General features: G+C 40.9%; 1 protein-coding gene across 14 annotated transcripts in view; it reads right to left on the bottom strand.

Moving 5' to 3' along the window:
• The window catches only part of CEP350 (centrosomal protein 350), a 73,958-nt gene extending 53,884 nt beyond the window's left edge, over positions 1-20,074 (bottom strand). For 6 of the 14 annotated variants that reach the window (XM_071751347.1, XM_071751352.1, XM_071751356.1 and 3 more), the window contains exons 1-7: positions 17,586-17,875; positions 6,984-7,069; positions 5,344-5,387; positions 4,307-4,421; positions 3,494-3,626; positions 1,604-2,226; positions 930-1,043 (exon numbers count right to left, since the gene is read on the bottom strand). In XM_071751347.1, the coding sequence (XP_071607448.1) occupies positions 930-1,043; positions 1,604-2,226; positions 3,494-3,626; positions 4,307-4,421; positions 5,344-5,387; positions 6,984-7,056 (1,102 nt within the window). In that variant the 5' untranslated portion in view covers positions 7,057-7,069; positions 17,586-17,875. Of the gene's footprint in view, positions 1-929; positions 1,044-1,603; positions 2,227-3,493; positions 3,627-4,306; positions 4,422-5,343; positions 5,388-6,983; positions 7,070-17,585; positions 17,878-19,948 lie in introns of those variants that run through there. The other 8 variants (XM_071751357.1, XM_071751350.1, XM_071751353.1 and 5 more) reach the window with 4 other exon arrangements.
• Between the last annotated feature and the right edge of the window lie 443 nt (positions 20,075-20,517).

Raw genomic sequence — 20,517 nt, 5'->3', positions numbered from 1 at the left:
CATTACAATACTGAAGGTACAAGAGTTATAGAGGAAATAAAATCTGGATTATTTAAAAGATTTCTTAAACCATCTTCTGCTCTACCTGTTCTCTCACTCCTTGGGACATCCAGGGAAGACCTCAAGAAAAAGTCCTTGTGTTTAAGTTTCTGGGACATGAATTTCCCCAAGAACTTACACTTGGATTATTCTGATACAAAGCAATAAAATTCTCCAAGTTCAGAGGTACTAAACCAACTTAATGCCATATAATCTTGCCTCCACCACACACACCTGAAGGCAAACTGCCCTTTGACAGAAGGCTACCTACTACATTTTAAATAAGTATTCCCAGAGACTTTCCAAACCAGATGTCCCCCACCTCCCCTTTAGCAACATACACATTCCAACTAAATAACAGCAATTCCCACCCCAAAGGCAGCACCTAGACTTTGGTAACACTGTATCAAAGGAAGCAGAATTCAGGCTTCAACAATGGTCCACGAATCACTTAACTGGTGTTAAAAGATGGAAAAAAATCATTAAAATTCCCATGAGATAATATAGGTTTTATCAAAACCAACAAGTGGATTGGTTTTGCCCTTTTAAATAGGAAATTGCATTCATTCACACAAAAATGTATAAAGAAGTTATAAAATTAAATAAAAAATGTTCAAATGAAGCCTTTTTAAATTCCTGTTTTCAAAGCAAAGCCATCATTTAATTCTTTTCAGCACTGACTCTCTATTAAAAGTATTTTAATGAGGGAATGAAGAGAAGAATTTTTTTCCTTCTAGAGTTCAAGTTACTCTCCCTGTGGTGAGAAATACAATATATTTAACACTCATTGCTTCCATTTTTTGTTTCCACAACTTTCTGGATCTGCACAAACTAAACTTCTCTGACTCTTTGAGAAATTTGTGTTTTAATCAGCTCAGTTTCTGTTTCACCTGTTAACTGGAGTACTCTGTCTCTAGACACCTCCTGAGTGTCAAGGTGCAACTCCTCCCGATGCCAGATTTTTCCATCTGGAGTGCAAATCTTTTTTTCAACAGGATTGAAACCTGAAAGCAAACAATTTAAGAGTTTAAAATATCTGTGCAAATGTTAATAAAGTTTTTTAAAACTGGAAGTGATGGGAAACTGCCAAGAAAGGGATTACTTGTATTTCTAATGCTAAATTAGAAGAAAGCAATATACCAGTCTGCCACCTGCTCACATCAGAAAAACAGCAGACCGAGTGCAGAAAAGAATATTAAAATAATATTTATATTAAAATATTAAGAAGAATATTAAAATATTAATATAAGAATATTAAAGAATATTAAATAATATAAGAATATTAAAAATGTGAAATGTTTTCTCAATCAAGACAATGTTAACCTCTGAGAGCATTAATGAAAAAAAACCAACCCAAATGCTAGTACAGTCAGCTTTTTTATAGTAATTTGTAGAGAAGATACAAGAAGAATCTCAAAAGAATCCACAATTCTGTAAACTGACAAGAGTTTCTTTTCTTTTTTGTCCACAACTGTGCCCAAACTATGGCATGCAGTCCCAAAACACAGCCATGAATCATGTCCATACTTTGACACGTTGCTCTGCTCTTTCCCCACCTCCTTACCTCTGTACGATGGAGCAGCAGGTGCAGCTGCCACTTTCCTGACTTTGGGAATCACAGCATTCTCCACGTTTGGGATCACGAGAGGTTGTTCAGCATATCCCAAGTGCTGCCCTCTGCCACCCAGCTCTTCAGAATGTCCCCACTGCTTTCGAATCTGCTCCTTCAGCTTCTTAAACTTCGCGTCGTGGTGTTGTCGTTTCCAGATCTCTTGCCTGTGAGCACTGGCAGAATTACTCGTGGCAGAAAGGGAAGATGCTTTCAGTTCACTGTCTTGGGATGCATTACTCTGAGGAGTTTTTGTGCTAACCTCATCTCCTCTGGAGCCACTAGTTTTTTCCTCTTCCAACCTGGGAGGTTTTGAGACCTTAAGAAATACCTCGTTATTCTGCAAGGCTTCAATTGCTGGTCGGTCGTTCAAATACCTGACAACAGTTACATCTGCAGCAGCAGAACATGGATTTTCAAAACCTCTGCTGTATAAATCCTGCTCATCTCGGTCATGTACTATACAGCCTGTTAATTCAGTCTTTGCTTCTGCTTTACAGAGGTCCAAACCAGAGAGCAGTTGTTGCTTGACCTCAAGTTGGCCAGAAGCACGATATGGCAGAGAACTGCATATACCCCTGGTGTAACAGAAGAAAAAAGAAAGCCATCAGCAGTGACTGTGTCCATCAGCTAAAAGAACAGCTCCCTATACCTCATCTCCACTTTAAAGGCAAGTTCTTTTGAAGTTGATAACCATACATTTACTAGTGCAAGTCTGATGAAACTGAAAAAGGTTTCTGTTAAACAATTCATTTTATGTACTCTTTAGTTGAGTACATAAACAAAAATAAACACAAAGTTAAGTAACTAAGGGCATGTAGAAAAAGAAACCAGCAGTAATGCCACTCTTCAATTCTAAAAAGTTTTAAACAAAGACCAAGTGTAAAACTTGAGAAGCATAAATAACATGTTGTCTAAAACAAAGCAATGCACAAATGCCCAGCTCCTCAACAGTCCATCCATCAGCTCAGAAAACAAATAAATTGCACCAAACCCCCTGCCCTGTATTTGAGCACTGAAAAGGCAAGCCCCTTGTTAAGAACTTCAGAGTGAACTGGCTGCACTGCAACAACTGCAAAGCATACCAAGAGCTTAGAAATGCAACATTTTTTTTTTCTCAGAAAAACAGATTCTATATTTAAACAGTCTCACAATACGTAAGTTATCCGGGCAAAAATGTATTTAATATTTTCACCAAAAAAGAGGCTGAGAGGCAGAAGCTGTGAAAATCCAGCACCTAGGCTACTGGGCTTGCTTCTTAAGCAAGAATGTTTAAAGAACTCATTTAAGCCAAGTCATAACATTGTACTTGTAAAACTGTCTACCTCTCTTTCTCTAGTAGCACATTCTTGTTATATAGTGTAATAATCACTACCAATCAAGACAGAAGCCAAGTGGTTTAAAAATAAAAAATCAGAATTGTTTTTGTTGGAAAAGACCTTTAAGATCATCAAGTCCAACAACAAAATCATAGAATTTGAACGAAATTTCACCAAAAGTGTGTGTGGCTTGATCTAGATATTATTTTGGTTTTGTTTTCCCTGTGCGTACTTTAAGCACTAATAAAAGACTTGTCAGAAAAGGAGCAATGTGTTAATGCTCAAATTAATCTCCCCAACACCACACAGTCATCTTCTGTAAGAAAGCTGTTCTTTTCAACTGGATACAATGCCATGAATCTAGCTGCTCTTATTTTTGTCTTTACCCTGGAGTCTCTAAAATTTACTACATGTACTTAAAACAAGTAACTGATGCAAGTCAGACATTTCAGACTGGGTAGACAAGAGAGTTGTTCAATTAACAAACCAACTCAAGGTCACAAAACTGATCTGTTCCAGCACTAACCTGTATGAAGGCAATGGTTCACGGAATTCCACACGGTTGCTTTTTTTCACGTTGCTTTCAAGAGTGGTGGCTCGAAGAGGGCTGCGTGAGGACTTCTCCTTGCTTGATTTATTTTGGCTGGAGGACTGGGAAGCTGAAGCAGAAACCAAAGAATCCTCTGTGTACCTATCTCTCCAGAAAGAGAAGCTCTTGGGGCTGAACGAGTAAGAACACAGTTTTTCTTGGGTTTGAGTAGCCCACCAAACTAGCAGCTAAGGTACTCCATCTTTTTTTCAACAAGCTGATTTCAGCAGCTAGGAAGTAGGTGGTAGGTGCTTAAAACAATGCTCATGTTTAAATAGAGATACTAATGCTTAAACATTTACTGTAATTAAATCTGTGAAAGTTGAGTGCATTGCCACTAGAGGTCGATCTGTCTGTTCTTCTCCACTGTCACATTACCAGAGTGCTCTGAATAATATTTAAGATGAGGGCTTATTTCTTACAAAGAAATGCTCTCCTCAAAGGAAATTTTAAAGGGCACCAGACTTAGCATTCTATAAGGGTATAAAATATATACAGCTGGCCCAGTGTAAACACAGGCATATGCAAACATTGTCCAAAACCCTCACAGGAGTCCTGTCACACCCTCTAACCAAGTGATTATGGTAGCACTTCCTTCCACAGCTAAGGAAAAAAAAACCACTAGTTTCTCCTGGGCAATTAGCAATTTCATGCAAAAAGATCATTAGCAGGAGATAATTTGGAGAAAGTGAGGAGAAACCAAGTTTTCCCAGAAAGCACTGGCTTTACCCTGTCCTCAACAATACCTACCCCTTCTGTTTATCTTCCTGCTAACACAAGCAGAGGGCTTCTTGGCATCCACGACAGAATCAAACACAGCTGTGCTGGTGGGAGATATTTCCAATTTGTTTTCTATATGACATAGCTAGAATTTGAAGATAATGCAAGTTAGAACATTGTTTCCACTTTCTAAGCTATCGTCTTTTTCCCTCAATGTGACAATTTCTTCCTCATTTACATAAAAATTAAACTGTAGACAAAAGCAACTTCACGAGGCTGATGTTGCAAAATTGTAAAGTTTCATGGCCAGAAAGATGTCAGATCATGAAGCTTTGTTTAAAAATATTATCTAAATCAGGTTTTGCATAGTCTTGTTTCCCTAAGTAGGCTGCTGTGAAAAAAAAATATTAAGATGCCATTCAGAGCCTTAATGCTTGGTCTGAATAGAACACTAATTCCACTTAGTATAAATTCTATCATATTATACAAAACAGAGCACCATCCTTTGTAACACCTCACTTCTCAGCTCCTAAGAGAGGGACAAGGCTACATAAAAGAGCTGAACTCCATGAAAAGGCATCTTCCATGAAAAGCTCTTAGGCTTCACTGAAGCCAGATTTTAGAAATTAGAGTGATGTCTTAAGCACCCAGGTTACCATATAAAGACAATTATTCCAATGCTCAAAGACAGAAAATTATGAAACACAGTGGTGGTGGTCCAGTTTCTGACCAGTTTGGACAAGCAGGGGAAAGCTGTTTTTACAAGTTTTCAGAAAAATGAGAAGTCACCATTTTCATAATTAGAAAAATAGTATTAGACTTGAGACTTGTCAGGTGCTACTATACTCAAGGCTAAGCTTGCTGTGGCAAGAATTTCTTCTACTATGTGTGGAAAACTTTTTCCAAGATCCAACAGTGTTCAGCATGCACATACTTCAACTGTTTGCCCTATTTTTGCTTGTTTAACAGACTGAGAAAAATAATACTTCGGTTAAACCTTTTGGAGCCATTAACTAATTCAAAAAGGAGCAAGGAAAAAACAAAAAAGAAAAAAAGTCAGTACTTACAGCAGCCTTAGTCTGAGGAAAAGCAGCCTGTGCTGTGGCTCGATCTTAAAGGGTAGAAACAAAGAAATAAAATTTTCATTAGTAGATGGAAAACAATAAAATAAAATGTTGCTTCAGAACAATTTTCATGGGCTCACTAATCAAGTTCTTTTAATGACTCAGTTGTAGCCTGTAAATCTCTTCCATGAGATGCTGTTATCAGTCAACACTCATCTTAACAGAGCAATAAAGTATTTAATGAGTTCACAAAGTTAGGTTGAGTGCATTATTACACTTGAAATACAATATACCACACATTACAGAAGATGTTTAGGAGATAAGATTAAGCTGGGTATCTACACCAACACATTACATTTTTCCATTACACTATAGTTTAACTACTAATTTTTCCCTTCCATTTTCTTCTCCAGTAAACTAGGCACGAAATCCAGGGTCACTGAAAGACTCTACTCAAAAAACAAGCTTTTAATTTTGGAGAGTAATCTTTTCAAACAGTACATGCTAGAAAAAAAATAGAAGTAATGTGAAGTAATGAGAAGAAGGCACTTACCAACTTCAGCCTTTTAATCTAAACAGATAGCCTGTGCTTTATGTACAAACCATTTCAGTAGGATGTAGTATTTTCCTCTAGAAATATTTACTTTGTCAATTCCCCTCTTCTTTTGCAATCTAATGGTTTTCTTCTAATCTAATGGTTTACACAACACCCAAAACATTAACATGCATCAGAACCATGGAGAGTACTGGTAGCAGAGAGAGTATTAAAACAATTATCTTCTCCTTCTAATAAAAAAGCTCCCAATTTCATTTTAGGTCATATGCAACAACACAAAGGAAGAGGGTTAAGCCCAGAAACAACTTGGCTTTGACTTTGAGAAATGGCACTACTACAGAACACCTCAGTTTCACAAGGTAGGTAATTTTAAAAGAATCTGATCATATCACAGGAAGCAATCAGCAGTAATGTTATAGGTAAAATAATAATGTGTCTCTGCTTTGAAAATAACTTCTGGGGTCACAGTGGATATAAGACTGACTTTGAACCACAGACTTAACACTCAACTGCCCTGTAGACTGGAGCCTTCTTCCTCTAGAGCATGTACTGTAATTATTAATATTTTTAAAACTGCCCCCCCTCCTTTGTAGTTCCTAAACTACAACGTAATCAAAACAGTAAAAGGTAACTGGATTTCTCCAGTTCAGGGAGACAAAAGTGCTGCAAGCTATCTCAGTAGCAAAGTACTGTTGCTATTCAATTGTCTTTAGCTCTTCATGACTTTGGAACCAAGCAAAAGTTGGGAGCAACTGCTTCTGAGGCTCTTCTTCACCTCTTTCAAGACCTTATAGTTTCCAGTTTCTGTTCCTGCACTGCTCCTCCTCCTTCACAGCACTGAAAAAAAATCTGTCTCTGAGCCACCTTGGCAACTGAATCATTGGCTGGCCATTCTTTGTGCAGATCAGCAAATATTCTGCAGATCAGAGTATGAAACTGTTGTCTCTGCAAAAAGGAAGACGTGTAACACATGGTCGTAGCTTCCAAATGGAAGCAGGAGAATGCTTTCTGTAAAAACTCCACAAAGTTTCAAACAGCTCATAATAAAACATCTTCCAAAACAGGCAATAAACCAGAAAATCCATACCTCTGGTAGAATCCTTGATTTGGTTATGCCTCTCATTTTGCAGAGGCACCTCATTTGACGTATTACTCCACATTGTGTCAATTTATCTAAAAAAAAAAAAGTCATATAAGAATAAAAGAGGTATAAAGTAATAACAAATTTATCTTATACTAAACAGAACATAAGCCTGGTCACCGTGATAAATGTTCACTTCATTTGATGATCTCTTAACTCCCATCACAAACAAGATCAGAAAACAAGCACCAAATCACAAATGTGTTTACAGCTTGTAGTTTTTCAGAAAACAGGTTAATTCTGTTCACAAAGAGGGGTTTGCTTTTGCTCCTATTTGTTACAAAGAAAAGAGGACTTGGTAAAAGGAAACTCAGAGGTCGTGCAGTTCAGATCACAGTAATAAGTATTCAGCTTGTCTGAAGAAAGCCACATGGACAATCTTCACATGAAGGAGTAGAGGCAGCACTAGGTGGCTTGAAACAGGGTATATTTTTACCAAGCCTTTATATTGATGACAGACAAATAAATCACCTATTTCTGTTAAAGGAAAAGGCAGAACAAAACTCTGCAGCAGGACACTACAGCCAGGAAAAAAGACAGCATTGGAGCTACTGTTGTTCTCCTGTGAACACCAAAGGCAAGACTCAACAGTGAACCTACAGAAGTGTGAACCCTGAGTAACAAAGCAGGCAGCCACTATCACCAAATTATTTTTCTGTGAAAGAGAATAAATAAAAAAGGATACTCAATGAGGAAAGGTATTTTTAAAAATAAAAGGTAAGTTCTGCAAAGAGTTATTTCTCATTAGTTTCACTACAAAAGATGTAAATGTGTAACAGACTTTAAAGAAGTGCTAAATAAGAAAGAAGTAAGTCTAAGAGATCTAAGAGGAGCTCATACAGCCAAAGAGAACACTGATTAGTCAGTACTGCAGCTACCCTCTCAGCAAGGTACTCCTCTTTGGTGACATGTGCTCACTGAGTTCTCATAACAGTCTGAAAACATATTTGTAAGGGAAAATAAAAGTTCAGTGACCACAGATTTCATACAGGAAGTTCTGGACCTGTAAAGGAGTCATAAAGGCACATTTACTTCTCCCACGTCCTCTCAGATATCATCTTGCTTATTTTCTCGGTTTCTGAACATTTCTTTTGTTTTCATTTCCACACATGGTGTGCCACGTAAGAGGGCATTGAAATATAAACATCATTCTTCTGATAAGAAGTAACTGAACATTCAAAAAAATAACAACTGCTTACTACTTACTGGAAGAGAAAATTGCCTATATAATTTGTGACAAGGTTTTTTTAATCACACATAGTTTTAAAGATACCCAGTGATCAACAGTGAAGTTTGGTCCTCACATTCAGACATATAACTTGTATTTATGGCAGTAAGTTATCCCACAAAACTCTTCTTATGCCACAAGAAAGACTATCCATAATTAGAACAGAGCTCTTCAAAAGACCTTTACTCTCCCTTTCTTTAAAAAAAAAAAAAAAATCCAAACACTAGAAAAGGTGTGGGAAGAGCATGTGAGCTTATGGATGTAGTTACAGAAACATACATTAGTGAAGTCTCCAACAACACAGAAATTCTAGAAAGTGCAGGAGTTCCATTTTGGTTTTTAAGTATCTAGTTACAGGCAGTGAGCCAAGGCAAGTTAGAAAATCCAGCTTCTAGGACAGATGCTGCACAGCTCATCAATGCAGAGCCTCAACTTTGAGCCCCACCTCATTCCCACTGTAAATCATAACACTACCCTGGCCCCAAGGCCATCCAGCTGATCTTCTGTATCACTGAAGCACAGAGCTGCTGCACTAGAAGAGCAGAAAACAAGTATCAATGAAAATAGGGATTTTTCCGTTAAGAAACAATTGGAAGAGTGGCTGGAAATGTCATATCACATCATTATCAGTTTCTTGCCCAAATATAAACATAAGAAAAGCTATTCAATACATAAATTTAGCGTAAGAGAACTTTTGGACAAGCAACCATTTCTTAAGGGATTAAGTATATCTTTTTATGTAGTTGCTTGGAATTTGTTCTTATGATTAGAATTATTAGTATAGATAGAAGAACTTAGCCAGGGACTATAATTGTTCTCCTTACTCTACACACACAAATCTGCATAGTTTATTTTCTGATGCCCCTGTGATTGTCCTACTCTAACATACTCTATGTATTCCTGAACTCTACAAGAAGTACAAGATCAATTAAAAATGCTGCTTGCTATACATTCCATCCTAACCCTCAAGTAAAAACTGTCAGCCCTTTACCTGAGCTTTACAACAGGGCAAGTCAGATGCACAGTGAGCACCCTCTCAAGAACCCCTCAGCTCAGCTGTTAATTCACAGATGTTTGCTGATGGTCACTAACAGTTAATTCTGTCACAATGCCTTGGTTCAGAAATATATGATGCCCCTCTCTAAAAGGCCACTTCACCTCTCCTCCTTTCTATTCCAGCTCAGAAGCAATCACAAAGCATATTGCTGTACTTAGCCTAACAAGTACCTGCAGTGCTGGCTCCAGATGGATGGTATGATTCTCACTGGCTTCAGCAAAGCCACCTGAGATCCACTGAGCAGTTCTGCTTAGCTTAGGTTCCTGATGTTTGGAAAAAATAAGGCATGTAAAAACTGAGAATTCTGGAGTGGTCTGCAGTTTCAGAAAGCCAACACTGCAGGAGCTTTCAGCCAGGATATGATCCTCATAAGGGATCAGTTTTCAGATGTCTCCTCTCTCGTCCTTTGGAAGGGTGGGAGAAGTTTATCAGCTTTTCAAAACCTCCCTACAAATCATATTGATTCCCACAGATTACCAGAATAACCTCTTTCTAGTGTCACACCTTACATGAATAGGCAGCAAAACACCAGTACTTTTTTAATTCAATACCCTGCCTCTGCCAGAAGTTGAACCAGAGAGGACACTTTAATGCTATGATGAGAACAGCTAAGAGGTGAGACAGGAAAAAGAAAAGACATGATTACCATGTCTGTTTATAGGATTTGCATGCAGAGTAGTGGACTACTTAAACACTAAAATATACTGGGTCTAATAGTGACTAGAAAGTAACAGTATACTAATTTATGCAAAGAAAGTTTAAATTATATTTGTAAACACATTTTACACCAACACTGCATGAACAACTTTAAGAAGTGCATTGTAAAAATTACACTCTGAAATGACTGCTTCAAAAAGATTATTTTTTATTTTGCCAAACTAAATGATCCATCACTATTTAATCCAGAGCTTAAAGGAAAGGAGGCACAAAAAGCAGCTCAACAGATAAAGCATAAAAAAACTTCTGAGGAGACAGTGATGGCAAAAGGTTGTCTGCAGGTTGGATAAGGCTACGGGGATCTTAAGTTTGTTGTAAAACCCATGGAAGACACCAGCATCAGCAGAACTGATCTCCTGGTTATTTGGTTGCTCACTAGCAGACACAAACATCCCACACAGGCTCATTAAAAGTTGGTTTGCCAACCCTGGCTTTGTGTCAATAGTTAAAATTCCTTGTGTTCTGACATTTCAATCCCATGTCAAATGCTCATCTCATTCTCTACTCCCTTGTCCAAGAGGAAAAAACCCAAACACAATGCAGAGCAGAACTGCTGTAGATGAGGGCCTAAATGTGAACTACCAAGGAAAAGATACACTCCAGACTCCTGGAAGAACCTGGGAGACAGGATCACACACACACTCTTCCATGAACACTGTTCCTATGGGAAGACACTGAAAAGTACTGCCAGACCAAGAAGCACATGAGAAAAAAGAAATGGAAACAAAGAGAAAAACACTGACATATAGACAAGAAATTAAAACCCAGCATCACCTTTACTACCCAACCTAACAGATGGCATTGAAAGGTACAACAGGGAACAAAGTAGCAAGTCAACAAGGAGGGCAGCAATTAAAAAGGAAATAGGAGGTATGAAAGTAGAACATGCTCAGCAAAGGCACACAAAACCACCAAGTGATTAAAAACAGAGCTAAGAAAAGAGAAAGAAAAGTGGTAAGAGACACAGGATATGAAAGGATAATGGAGAGACAGATTGAATGGACTTTGGAAGAATCAGAGCAGAGAGCAGCAAAAAGTAAGAAAAGAAACTGGTATGTTGGTCCAGCTGCAAAGTTTTTCAAATATGATTTTTTTCTTGGCCACACAACCTCAGTAAGAAAGGGCAAGAGGAAACTCAAGAGAATTTATGGCAGCGAAACAAAGAAATAGGAGAGGAGGAAACTGAATCATACAGGTTCAGAGAAGGCAGAGAATGTCAGCAAGAGATTGCCTGCTGTAACTCTAACTAACATTTAATGGTTATAAAAAAAACCCAAACCAGTATGCACAGGGAGCAGTATTCCTTGAGACTTTATTTCTTATAAAAACACAAAGGATACCAAATTAAAGGGATACTGAACCAGAAAACATGAAGCTTTGCTAAAAGCAGAAATAGAAACAAACTATTCAGATTGACTTCTACAGGATCCCTAAACCAGGTTTTTGCTACAGACTGGGTACACAGTGTGAGGCCAGTAGGTTCACACACTTCAAGCTACAATATGCCAGCAGTGTCAATAAAACAAAGCCACCTTTTGCTTCTTTTATAGCCTGGTTTCACTTGCATTATCTTGCATTATCTTCTCTTGCAGACAGAAAGTCAACGGGATTATGTGGTCAAGCAAATCAGCCTGGGAATGTGGTAAGTACTGAAAGAAGCTTTTTTTGTTATTTCTGTTTTATTAGCTTTAGCTATGTCATACCATGAGCTACAACCTCCATGCAAGCAAAACAAGAAGGAAGGAATCATGGACCAGCCAGATCAGCACCAGCCCTGTACCAGCTGTTGTCACATCTCATCATAGAATCATAGAATCATAGAATGGGCTGGGTTGGAAGGGACCTCAGAGCTCATCAAGTCCAACCCTTGCTCCACTCCCACTGCAGTTCCCAGCCCATGGCACTGAGTGCCACATCCAGGCTCTTTTGAAATATCTCCAGGGATGGAGAATCCACCCCTTCCCTGGGCAGCCCATTCCAATGGCTGATCACCCTCTCCAGAAAGAAATTCTTTCTCATGTCCAACCTAAACCTCCCCTGGCACAACTTGAGACCTCTTGTGCCCTCTTGTCTTGCTGAGAGTTGCCTGGGAAAAGAGCCCAACCCCCCCTGGCTCCAACCTCCTTTCAGGGAGTTGGAGAGAGTGATGAGGTCTCCCCTGAGCCTCCTCTTCTCCATCATCTACAGTCATTCCCAAGAGCAGATCCTCGAAGCTGCTATGGCCTTAACTTTGAGGAGAGTGAGTGGGACTGGGGAAAGCAAGAGCCATTCCCATCACTTTCTTCCTCACAGTGCAGATCCCACTAGAACCTACACACCCTGCTCCAGTGTGTCCCACTGCACCCACACCTCACACAGTGGAGAAAACTTATCCTTGGGGTAAAGAGGCAGAGGCAAATAAAAGGTCTTAGGGATGTATCTTTCCTATTTACCAAAATATCTTGAGTTTCCATGTACAAATAGTCAGAAGTTGACTTCTGCAGCCTGATGACCATCTGGAGCTCCTGTCTGTGCTGTCTCAGTTCTGCATTACCAGCACTGACAGACACACACAGGTGGACAGACACAATCAGACCTAGTCAAGGACTATTTCTCAGCTCACTAAAAGTGACTGCATTTCTATTTAAAGATGCTAGAAACACTTTCTATGTCTCCTCAAATCCCCAGAAATACAACTTATGATGATATGATTGAGTCTGGAACACAAATACCTTAACTACTCATTTTTTCTGAAATCCGAGCTTTTAACAAATACTATTATCCTGTTAAAATAAGAACTAAAAATACTCACAATACATTGTTCTAAGACTCCTTCTGGTCATGCTTGTGGGCTTTAAAATTGTTGGGGGTTTTTTAGACAACAGATTTTTTTTTTTTTTTTTTGCCCTGATATATTTTGAGAAAGCTTTCTCAAATTAAATGTAGGTGATTTAGTGACCTTCCTCAGTCCTGAGGACAAGTTCCAGGAGAACAAATTGATGACGTCTGCATCAAAACCACAGCAATTCTGCAGAATTTAACTGGCTCTACAGAATCAGATGAATAGTCCCCCACCTTCTTTTAAGGATAATTTATATAATAAGCCTTCAATTTCAGGGGCCAAGGTTCTGAAACAGTCATATTCAAAATCCAAGTACAACCCTAATTATCCAGTGCTTCACAGACATAAAATTCATTATAACACTTTTCTGCCACCTTGAGTCTGGCTTGCTCCTCCAAAATTATTTCTGCTACAAAGTTAGGGATTTTTCTTCTCATGATCTTTAGGTGGCACTGAGCTAGAGTCAATGGGTACAAACTATTCAGAGTGCCTTTCTAGGCAGTTTTGTGGGTATTTAATCTGACTGGCTGCTAATGATATTTGACCTAGAAATAGTTTTCTGGTCCAGATTGCACTGCACCCCACAAGTGAGTAATGTTAGGTAATGGCTGTCAGACACAGTTGTGTAAAGAGGATGCAAGAAACACCAACACTACCCAAGCAGCTTGTGAATGCCAGCTGCTCTGAACGTGTAAAATTCTAAATAACACTCAGTATTTTTGTAGAGCCAACAGTAAATATACCAAAATAACTCACATTCCAATCATCATGACTTTGGAAAACGGTAATTAAACCAAAAACCCAAACAAAACCAATAAAATCTGACCTGCCTTAAGCTATACAACATAAAAACACACCAGCACACACTTGGTGTGTGAACAATCCCAAAGCAGTGAACAATCCCAAAGCAAATGTCACCACTGCTACCAGTTGACCAGGAAGATAAATGTCATCAACAGCCATGTATCCATCAAACATTAGAAAATATAGTAGAAAAATATGAGTATGTTTCATGAGATGAGCTCTAAGATTAAATCACTGGCATCAGTCAGCTACTAAATTTGCATCCAAACTTTAGCAAAGATTCTTCTATAAATGAAACACTGCTGAATATGATTCTAACTATATGCTGCAGATGGACATTTCCAACACAATCCTGCTATGAGAAGACACAGCAGCTTGCAAGTGTCCCTGCTTCGTAAGTAATGTCATAAAAAGCCCTAAAAAATGGACCAGTGTTTTACTGAAAGCAAAATGCACTGAATGTCTCACACTGCTGCATCACGTGCTAGGAGTTACTCTGAGGAAAACCACTGAAATTAATGTTTTGACAGCCAGCACTACTTGATTTATTGTTTGTGAAGAAGTCAGAGTACAAAGGACCAGAGAATACAACTATCTCTTAAGAAGATACACACAAGGGCTTCTCAATCCATTCAGAAGCTCTGTTTTTTTCTCTTACTTCAAAGATCTTTGCATTTATGACAGAAAACAAGCTACATACCCTAGTTTCAAGAACAAATAAAATACTCCTGCATTCATTCCCTTGGTCTTCATAAACACAAGTTCACTTGCTTCACCTCCCCATATTAGAAGATTTCAGTTCTTGCAACAGATAATAAATCCATTCAGCAGAAAATGCTGAAACTTTTCAGTAAGTCCTGTCTTGAAAAGGTCAGCAACCACTATCCTTCATCTCATAAGGAACACTCCACTGTGAGGGAGTCTTGTCAGAACTTACTGGCAATTCTTTTGGCCAACTGCAAGAACCAGACCTGCCAATTCTGAGAGTCTTAGGCAACAGCTTTCAACTGCTCAGCAGTACCAAGGACACAGAAGCAGAGCAGAGCAGCAACTTCATCTGCAGCTGTGTCCAGACTGACTACTATTTTCTTTCAAAGCAGAATGAATTACATGAAAACCTAAGGGAAAACATTCCAAATGCTCCTTTCCAAAGTTTGATATTAAGTGCCTAAACCCTCGATCCAAACTTTTCTGTTTCAGTATGACAATCACACCTGATGTATTTTGTTATTAGCAAACATAACACGTTATGTTTATATGGCTGGAAAACATCAGAAAAATGTAACTGGTTTTTAAAATTTTACTTTTTTTTTTGCAATGGATTGGACTCAGTGTGAAATTATACCCTCAGTTCTTACAAAACTAAAACACAGGCAGAATTTCTGTTGGTATTCATAAGTTTAAACTGACTTAGTATAACCGATTAGTTAAATTATTTGCTCTATTCCTTCTCCAGCATATTAACAAAGGTTTCAGACTTACACATACAAGTAATTTTATTCTTGAGTGGTCCATTACAGTCTATTATATCATTAACACAATGATACACCTTTATCTTCCACGCATTTACATCTATGGAAATATTTACTCAGCTATTCTGACCCAGCCACATGCTGGGAAAGTTTTCTCCCTGCACTCAACTACCAAGATTTTCCTGTAATCATTATTATCCCACTATACCTGTTCTCATATTGATTTAAATAGCATGAATTATATTAAAGTACACCAGTTCAAACAGTGCTGCTCTACTGACAAAAGTCACCCTCCTGATGCAAATTTCTGAGGTAGATTTAGCAACTCAGCAGTGATGAAGAATGAGTATATTCCTCTCTACCTTCCCTAGCAATCTTGCCACTCCTCTGTGACAGATGCAGTGCTCATCTGACTGCATCACAAGCCACTTCAGCTCTCTGACCCAGCGGAAAATTACTCACATTTTGGTTTTTTATTAGCTTAGTTTTATACCAGTTTCTCAAACTGGATCAGGCTGCTGCATGGTCAGCAGTCAACGTCGTAACTGGTCAAAGTGAGGGAAAAGAAGCAGTAGCAAAACATCAAGCTTGCTCCCCTTCCTTTGTGAAGCTTCAACAAACTGCCATAGATATGGCAACATAAATTACATCTAGCACTAAGTGCTCCTGATTTCAAATATGTGCCTAACTTTAAAGGCATTAACAGGGCAACAGCCTGATCTGGGCACACTAAGCCAATGAGATTAATCACATTAATGGCTATATGCATCTTTGATACAACCCAGCTTTCTAGAAGAAACAAGCAGCATGCCTGGTAAAGGGGTGCAAAGAGCTGCAGAAAAATCACTACATCTAAGTCAACAAAAACTTCAGAGCAGAAGAAGTAGCAATTCTAAGATTAGACTCATCCATTTAAGGGATTCTTTAATAATGGTGGGTGGCACACACTACTGATAAAATTATTTCAAAACACAAAACAGACTGTCCACATGAGGACTATTATATCTGTAGTCTTCCCAGTGGTACAGTGGCAAACTCAACTCTGCTCCAGCTCAGTAAAACAAATGCATGCAAACAAAATGTTTTATAAAGTCCCATTCCTTCAGTTGCCACCACACCTAGCTGAGGGAGTCTACCAGAAGATCTACACTAATCAGCAATAAAACTTCTGCAGTACAGTGGCCCCTTGTAGAAATAAATATGTCAGTACTACATAAATAATCCTATTTAGTGGAGATGTTTAAGGTAGCGTCACTCACAGAAACTGAAGCCTTCCACAGCTTGCATGGCCACACCTTCAGTTCCATTTAATTACCTGAAGTATTACCTAATGAAGCTGCTGTAGCAACTAGGATAGGAAAAAGCAAGCAGTTCACAGTGCAGCCTGGCAGCACACTTTGAGCTCACAAGCAACACAACCAACAAGCATCCGACTGCTCTCGGCTCCGCACACCTCTGTCCCTCAAGCAGACTTCTGGCTACAGTGCCCTCTCCAAGGTGTTTTCGAGCCTGTTTCCTCTGCAGCCCTGAGTAGTTTAAGGGGATGAAAACACAGAACTGATCGGTCAAGTTGAAAGTTTACAAGCACAAGGCACTGGAGCCTTCATCTACACAATGAAGCTATTACATGTAACCTCCCCCATGCACATCCGTACGTGATGTGCCAGGAGACGCTTGGATGCTGAAATACAGCATAGACCCAAAGACAGGAGAGAAACTATTCCAGAAAAACTACCTTACTGGTATTGTAGCACAGAAAACTGCATGCACAGGAATAAAGGCCACAGTCACACGAGTATAAAAACCTTTATGAGACCAATAGTACGAAAGAAGTCAGAAAAACCTTGGGGCAGCGGCTAACAAGGGTGTAAGAGACACTTCCAGCGGGCAGACACGGAGTGATCCCGGTCCTCTGCCGCCAGCCCAGCAAACCCCGTACCCAAGGGCGGGGTGTCCGCAGCCCAGGCACGGTTTACCGAGATTTACCCTTTACGCGGAGCTGCCAAGGGGAGCGGGGCCAGGCCAGCCCTGCCCGGGATCGGGAGGTGGACAGCGAGCCGCAGGCAGCACAGCTCCACGGAAAAACCCGCTTTCGGCGGCTTTTCCATAGAAGGCGAAAGACACCACTGAAAACAGAGCTTCCCGACCCCCTCCATTCCCCCGCCACCCCCGGTACAAGAAGCAGTATAAAACAAATTAAAACTAAACGGAGATTTAGCGGGTAAGGCGGGTGAAGCCGAAGAAGTCGGATGCCAGCGGCGGCAGCAGAGGCCGGGCCGAGTGACAGCCGGCAGCACCGGCCGGCCAAGCCCCGCTACCGGACGAACGCGGCCGGGCCACGGCTCCGCCGCGTCCGGCGCCCTAACCCCAGCGAGATGGCAGCCACCGGCGGCGCCGGGCACAGCGCGGCCTGGGGCGGCGGCACGGGCCGCTCCCGGCGCCTCCTCACCTGGTCGCAGCGGCGGCGATCAGTGCCCGTTGCTCCAGGGGCGGGTCGCAGCGCATCCCGTCGTAGCAGAGGGACGCGGGGGCAAGAGCTGGAAGCTTCCTGAGCTCGGCTCCGCTGCCCGCAGACGCGCAGCCCCCACAGCCGCGCCAGCCCAACGCCGTTACCGGCCAACGACTGACACGGAACGGCGGCGGCGCGACGCAGGCCGGGAGCTACCGGACAAATCTCGCGAGAGCTGGTGGCCGAGGACCTCCCCAAGATGGCGGCAGCCTGCACCGCCCCTCCCCGCCCCCGGCGGCGGCCATGTTGAGCGCGGCGGCGGCCGCCCGCTTCAGCTCCGCCGTGCCGGGGGCTCCGGACCGCGCTGAGGTAAAAAGGGGAGCCCGGCGCTGCAGGTGCACCCCCGGGCGACAGGGAGGGCTCAGGGCGGCGCCGGCAGATTTCGTGGTGCCCGAGAAGCCCACGGAGCGGCCCCGCTGTCCCCGGGCTTGGGGGGGGGCTGGCTGCCCGGCGGGGCTCCTCTCACCGCACAGGCCGGGGAGGCTGAAGCCCTCGGACTGCTTTGGGCTTCCAGACCCTCCCTCAACCTCAGGAAAATACTTTTTCCGAAGTTTTCCTCAGACTTTTCCCACCACCACGGCTGTGCAGGCTGGACTTGCCTGTTCGGTCCCCATGCAAATCGCGCCGAAATAACGCGTTGCGGCGGAGCTCTGGGGTTTGATGCAAGAGCCAGGAGTTGGCAGCGGTGCCAGCGTTCCAGGAGCCGCTCCAGCCGAAACTGGGGCAACCATTCTTCAGTCATTTGTTTTCACAGCGAAGTTATCTTTATAATTTTTTTTTTTTTCCCAAAATGAAACCGGCTCCGATTACAAATTGCCAAATTTACGTTTAAATAAACATGTGCACAACTTCAGAGATGTCTGAGCATCACAAGCTTACTTTCATGTCCAGAGTCATTATAAACCTGGAAAAGTTTCTTAATACACTATTTCCTAGTGCATAAACTCCACCTCAAAGATCCATTTAAACCACCCACATTTCAAAAATAGGTCTAAGATGTTATCCCACTATAAAAAAAAATTATTTTCTCTGAAGAAGGAAAGTCGTTAGAACAGGGGGGAAAAAAAAGTCTTCCTAGTTATTTTGGGAATGTCTCCTTCAGGGCTTGTCTACAAATTCACTGGAGTCTGGTTTGCAGTCATTACTATGAATGTTTGACTACAGATGCCAAATCTCTTGGGGAAGCGTGGGGGAGGAGAGTTTCCTACCACTTAACAATCACTGAAACTGCTGGGTGGTTTTGGGTTTTTTTTATTTTTTTTTCTCCCCCCCCCCCCCCTTAACTTAAAGCGATTAAATATTTTTACATGGCCTCTCCTCTTGTGAATGGTCAACACTTTTGCACGTAGATTATTCCAATATGGGAACAACTGTACTAAAACACTGAACACCGAGACAACACTACAGGTGTAAAGCTTAAATAATGCAGAACTTAATCATGTCACAACTACAGGGCACCCATTTAACCTTAATTTGGCTCTTTTGTGTACACAAATTATACAGAGTATATTATCCAGCATAAAAATACCTCCTTTGAAACAAGGGGTAAGCTTGAGATGTCAGTGCTTACACCTTGGAAAAAAAATTTGTTTTGACAGGTGAGAGGAAAAACAAAAAACCAAATGTGAACACCAAAATACAAGCACAGCTCCAGTTGGAAAAAGCCCTAAGTAGTGCCTCCCTCCCACGTCCTTGAAGAGCAAACCTGCTCCTCCCAAATGCAGGAGACTGTAAGTAATAATAACAGTGATGACAATTTCAGCTAATGAAAAAGGTATTACAAGTGTATGGGAGCCCTGATTGCAGACTGGGGCAAATTAAATTATTATATTCCCTGTCATCACCTAGTGTTTGCTTAAATTTACTGCTTAATAGTGCTGGATTGGCAACTTATTTAAATTATTCAGCACTTTTGTAATGCACTACCTCTTCAATTATGCTTTTAAACATAGTTTCTCTTTTCTCTTGGAAGCAGTTAATCTAGTTTCATGCTCCTCCTTCTCATCTTCAGGCAAACAAGACATTGCATTAGGATTTTCACAAACATGAAAATTATTTGTTTTCAGTTAGTCAAAATTACAAGGCAATGTTGGTCTACTGATTTTGCCTCTATGTGGCTTCTATTTATTATGTGTACCTGTCAGCTGGATTTGATTGTAAAATTTAAATTACTCTTTCAATGATTCCCTGCCAGTGGGAGGAAAGCTCTGGCAGGCAAACATCACATTAAAAAAAAAAATATATATAGAAAATGCAGTCATCTCATTACATTCTTTAAGATTAGAAATAAAGGAACCATTTACCTGCAAACGGCTGCAGCTGAGAGAAGAGGAAGAACTGAAACTCCAGTTTGGTGAACTGCTCACTAAACTGGGAAGCAATGGAGATAACCCCTGCAAACACTGGAAGTGGTGGATGGAGACAGAGCCTAAGTTCAAAGCCAAGAGCCACAATCTCTTTTTACACTCAGTTATTTCAGCTTTAAGAGAGGTTTGGAAAGTTTTCCACTCCATACTACTCTTGCATGCCCCTTCTAAAATTAGAAAAAGGCAGCTGGCTGTTGCAGCCAGATGAGCTCAAGCCCCCCAGACTCCCTCCTCCCTTTACTGGTCTGGCATGGCTCCCACAAGCCTCAGAGGAATTTGGGGAAGGGTGCTTCCACCTGTTAGACACAGAATGAGGCTGTCCAGGCATTCAATTATAAACCAAACTGTCAAAAAAACAGGACACAGGACAGCTGTGAGGACTACAGAACACCCCCCATCACTCCTCCAGCCTTGCTGTTTGCTTTACAGCTGAAACCATGCACAAAGAATTGTTCTCTGCTTGATTTGGGCCCATAAAATAGCAGGGATCACTTCCCATGTGTTCT

The sequence above is a fragment of the Heliangelus exortis genome, chromosome 8 (genome assembly GCF_036169615.1).
Source record: "Heliangelus exortis chromosome 8, bHelExo1.hap1, whole genome shotgun sequence".
Classification (NCBI taxonomy): domain Eukaryota; kingdom Metazoa; phylum Chordata; class Aves; order Apodiformes; family Trochilidae; genus Heliangelus; species Heliangelus exortis.
This window is presented reverse-complemented; position numbering and strand designations above follow the sequence as displayed.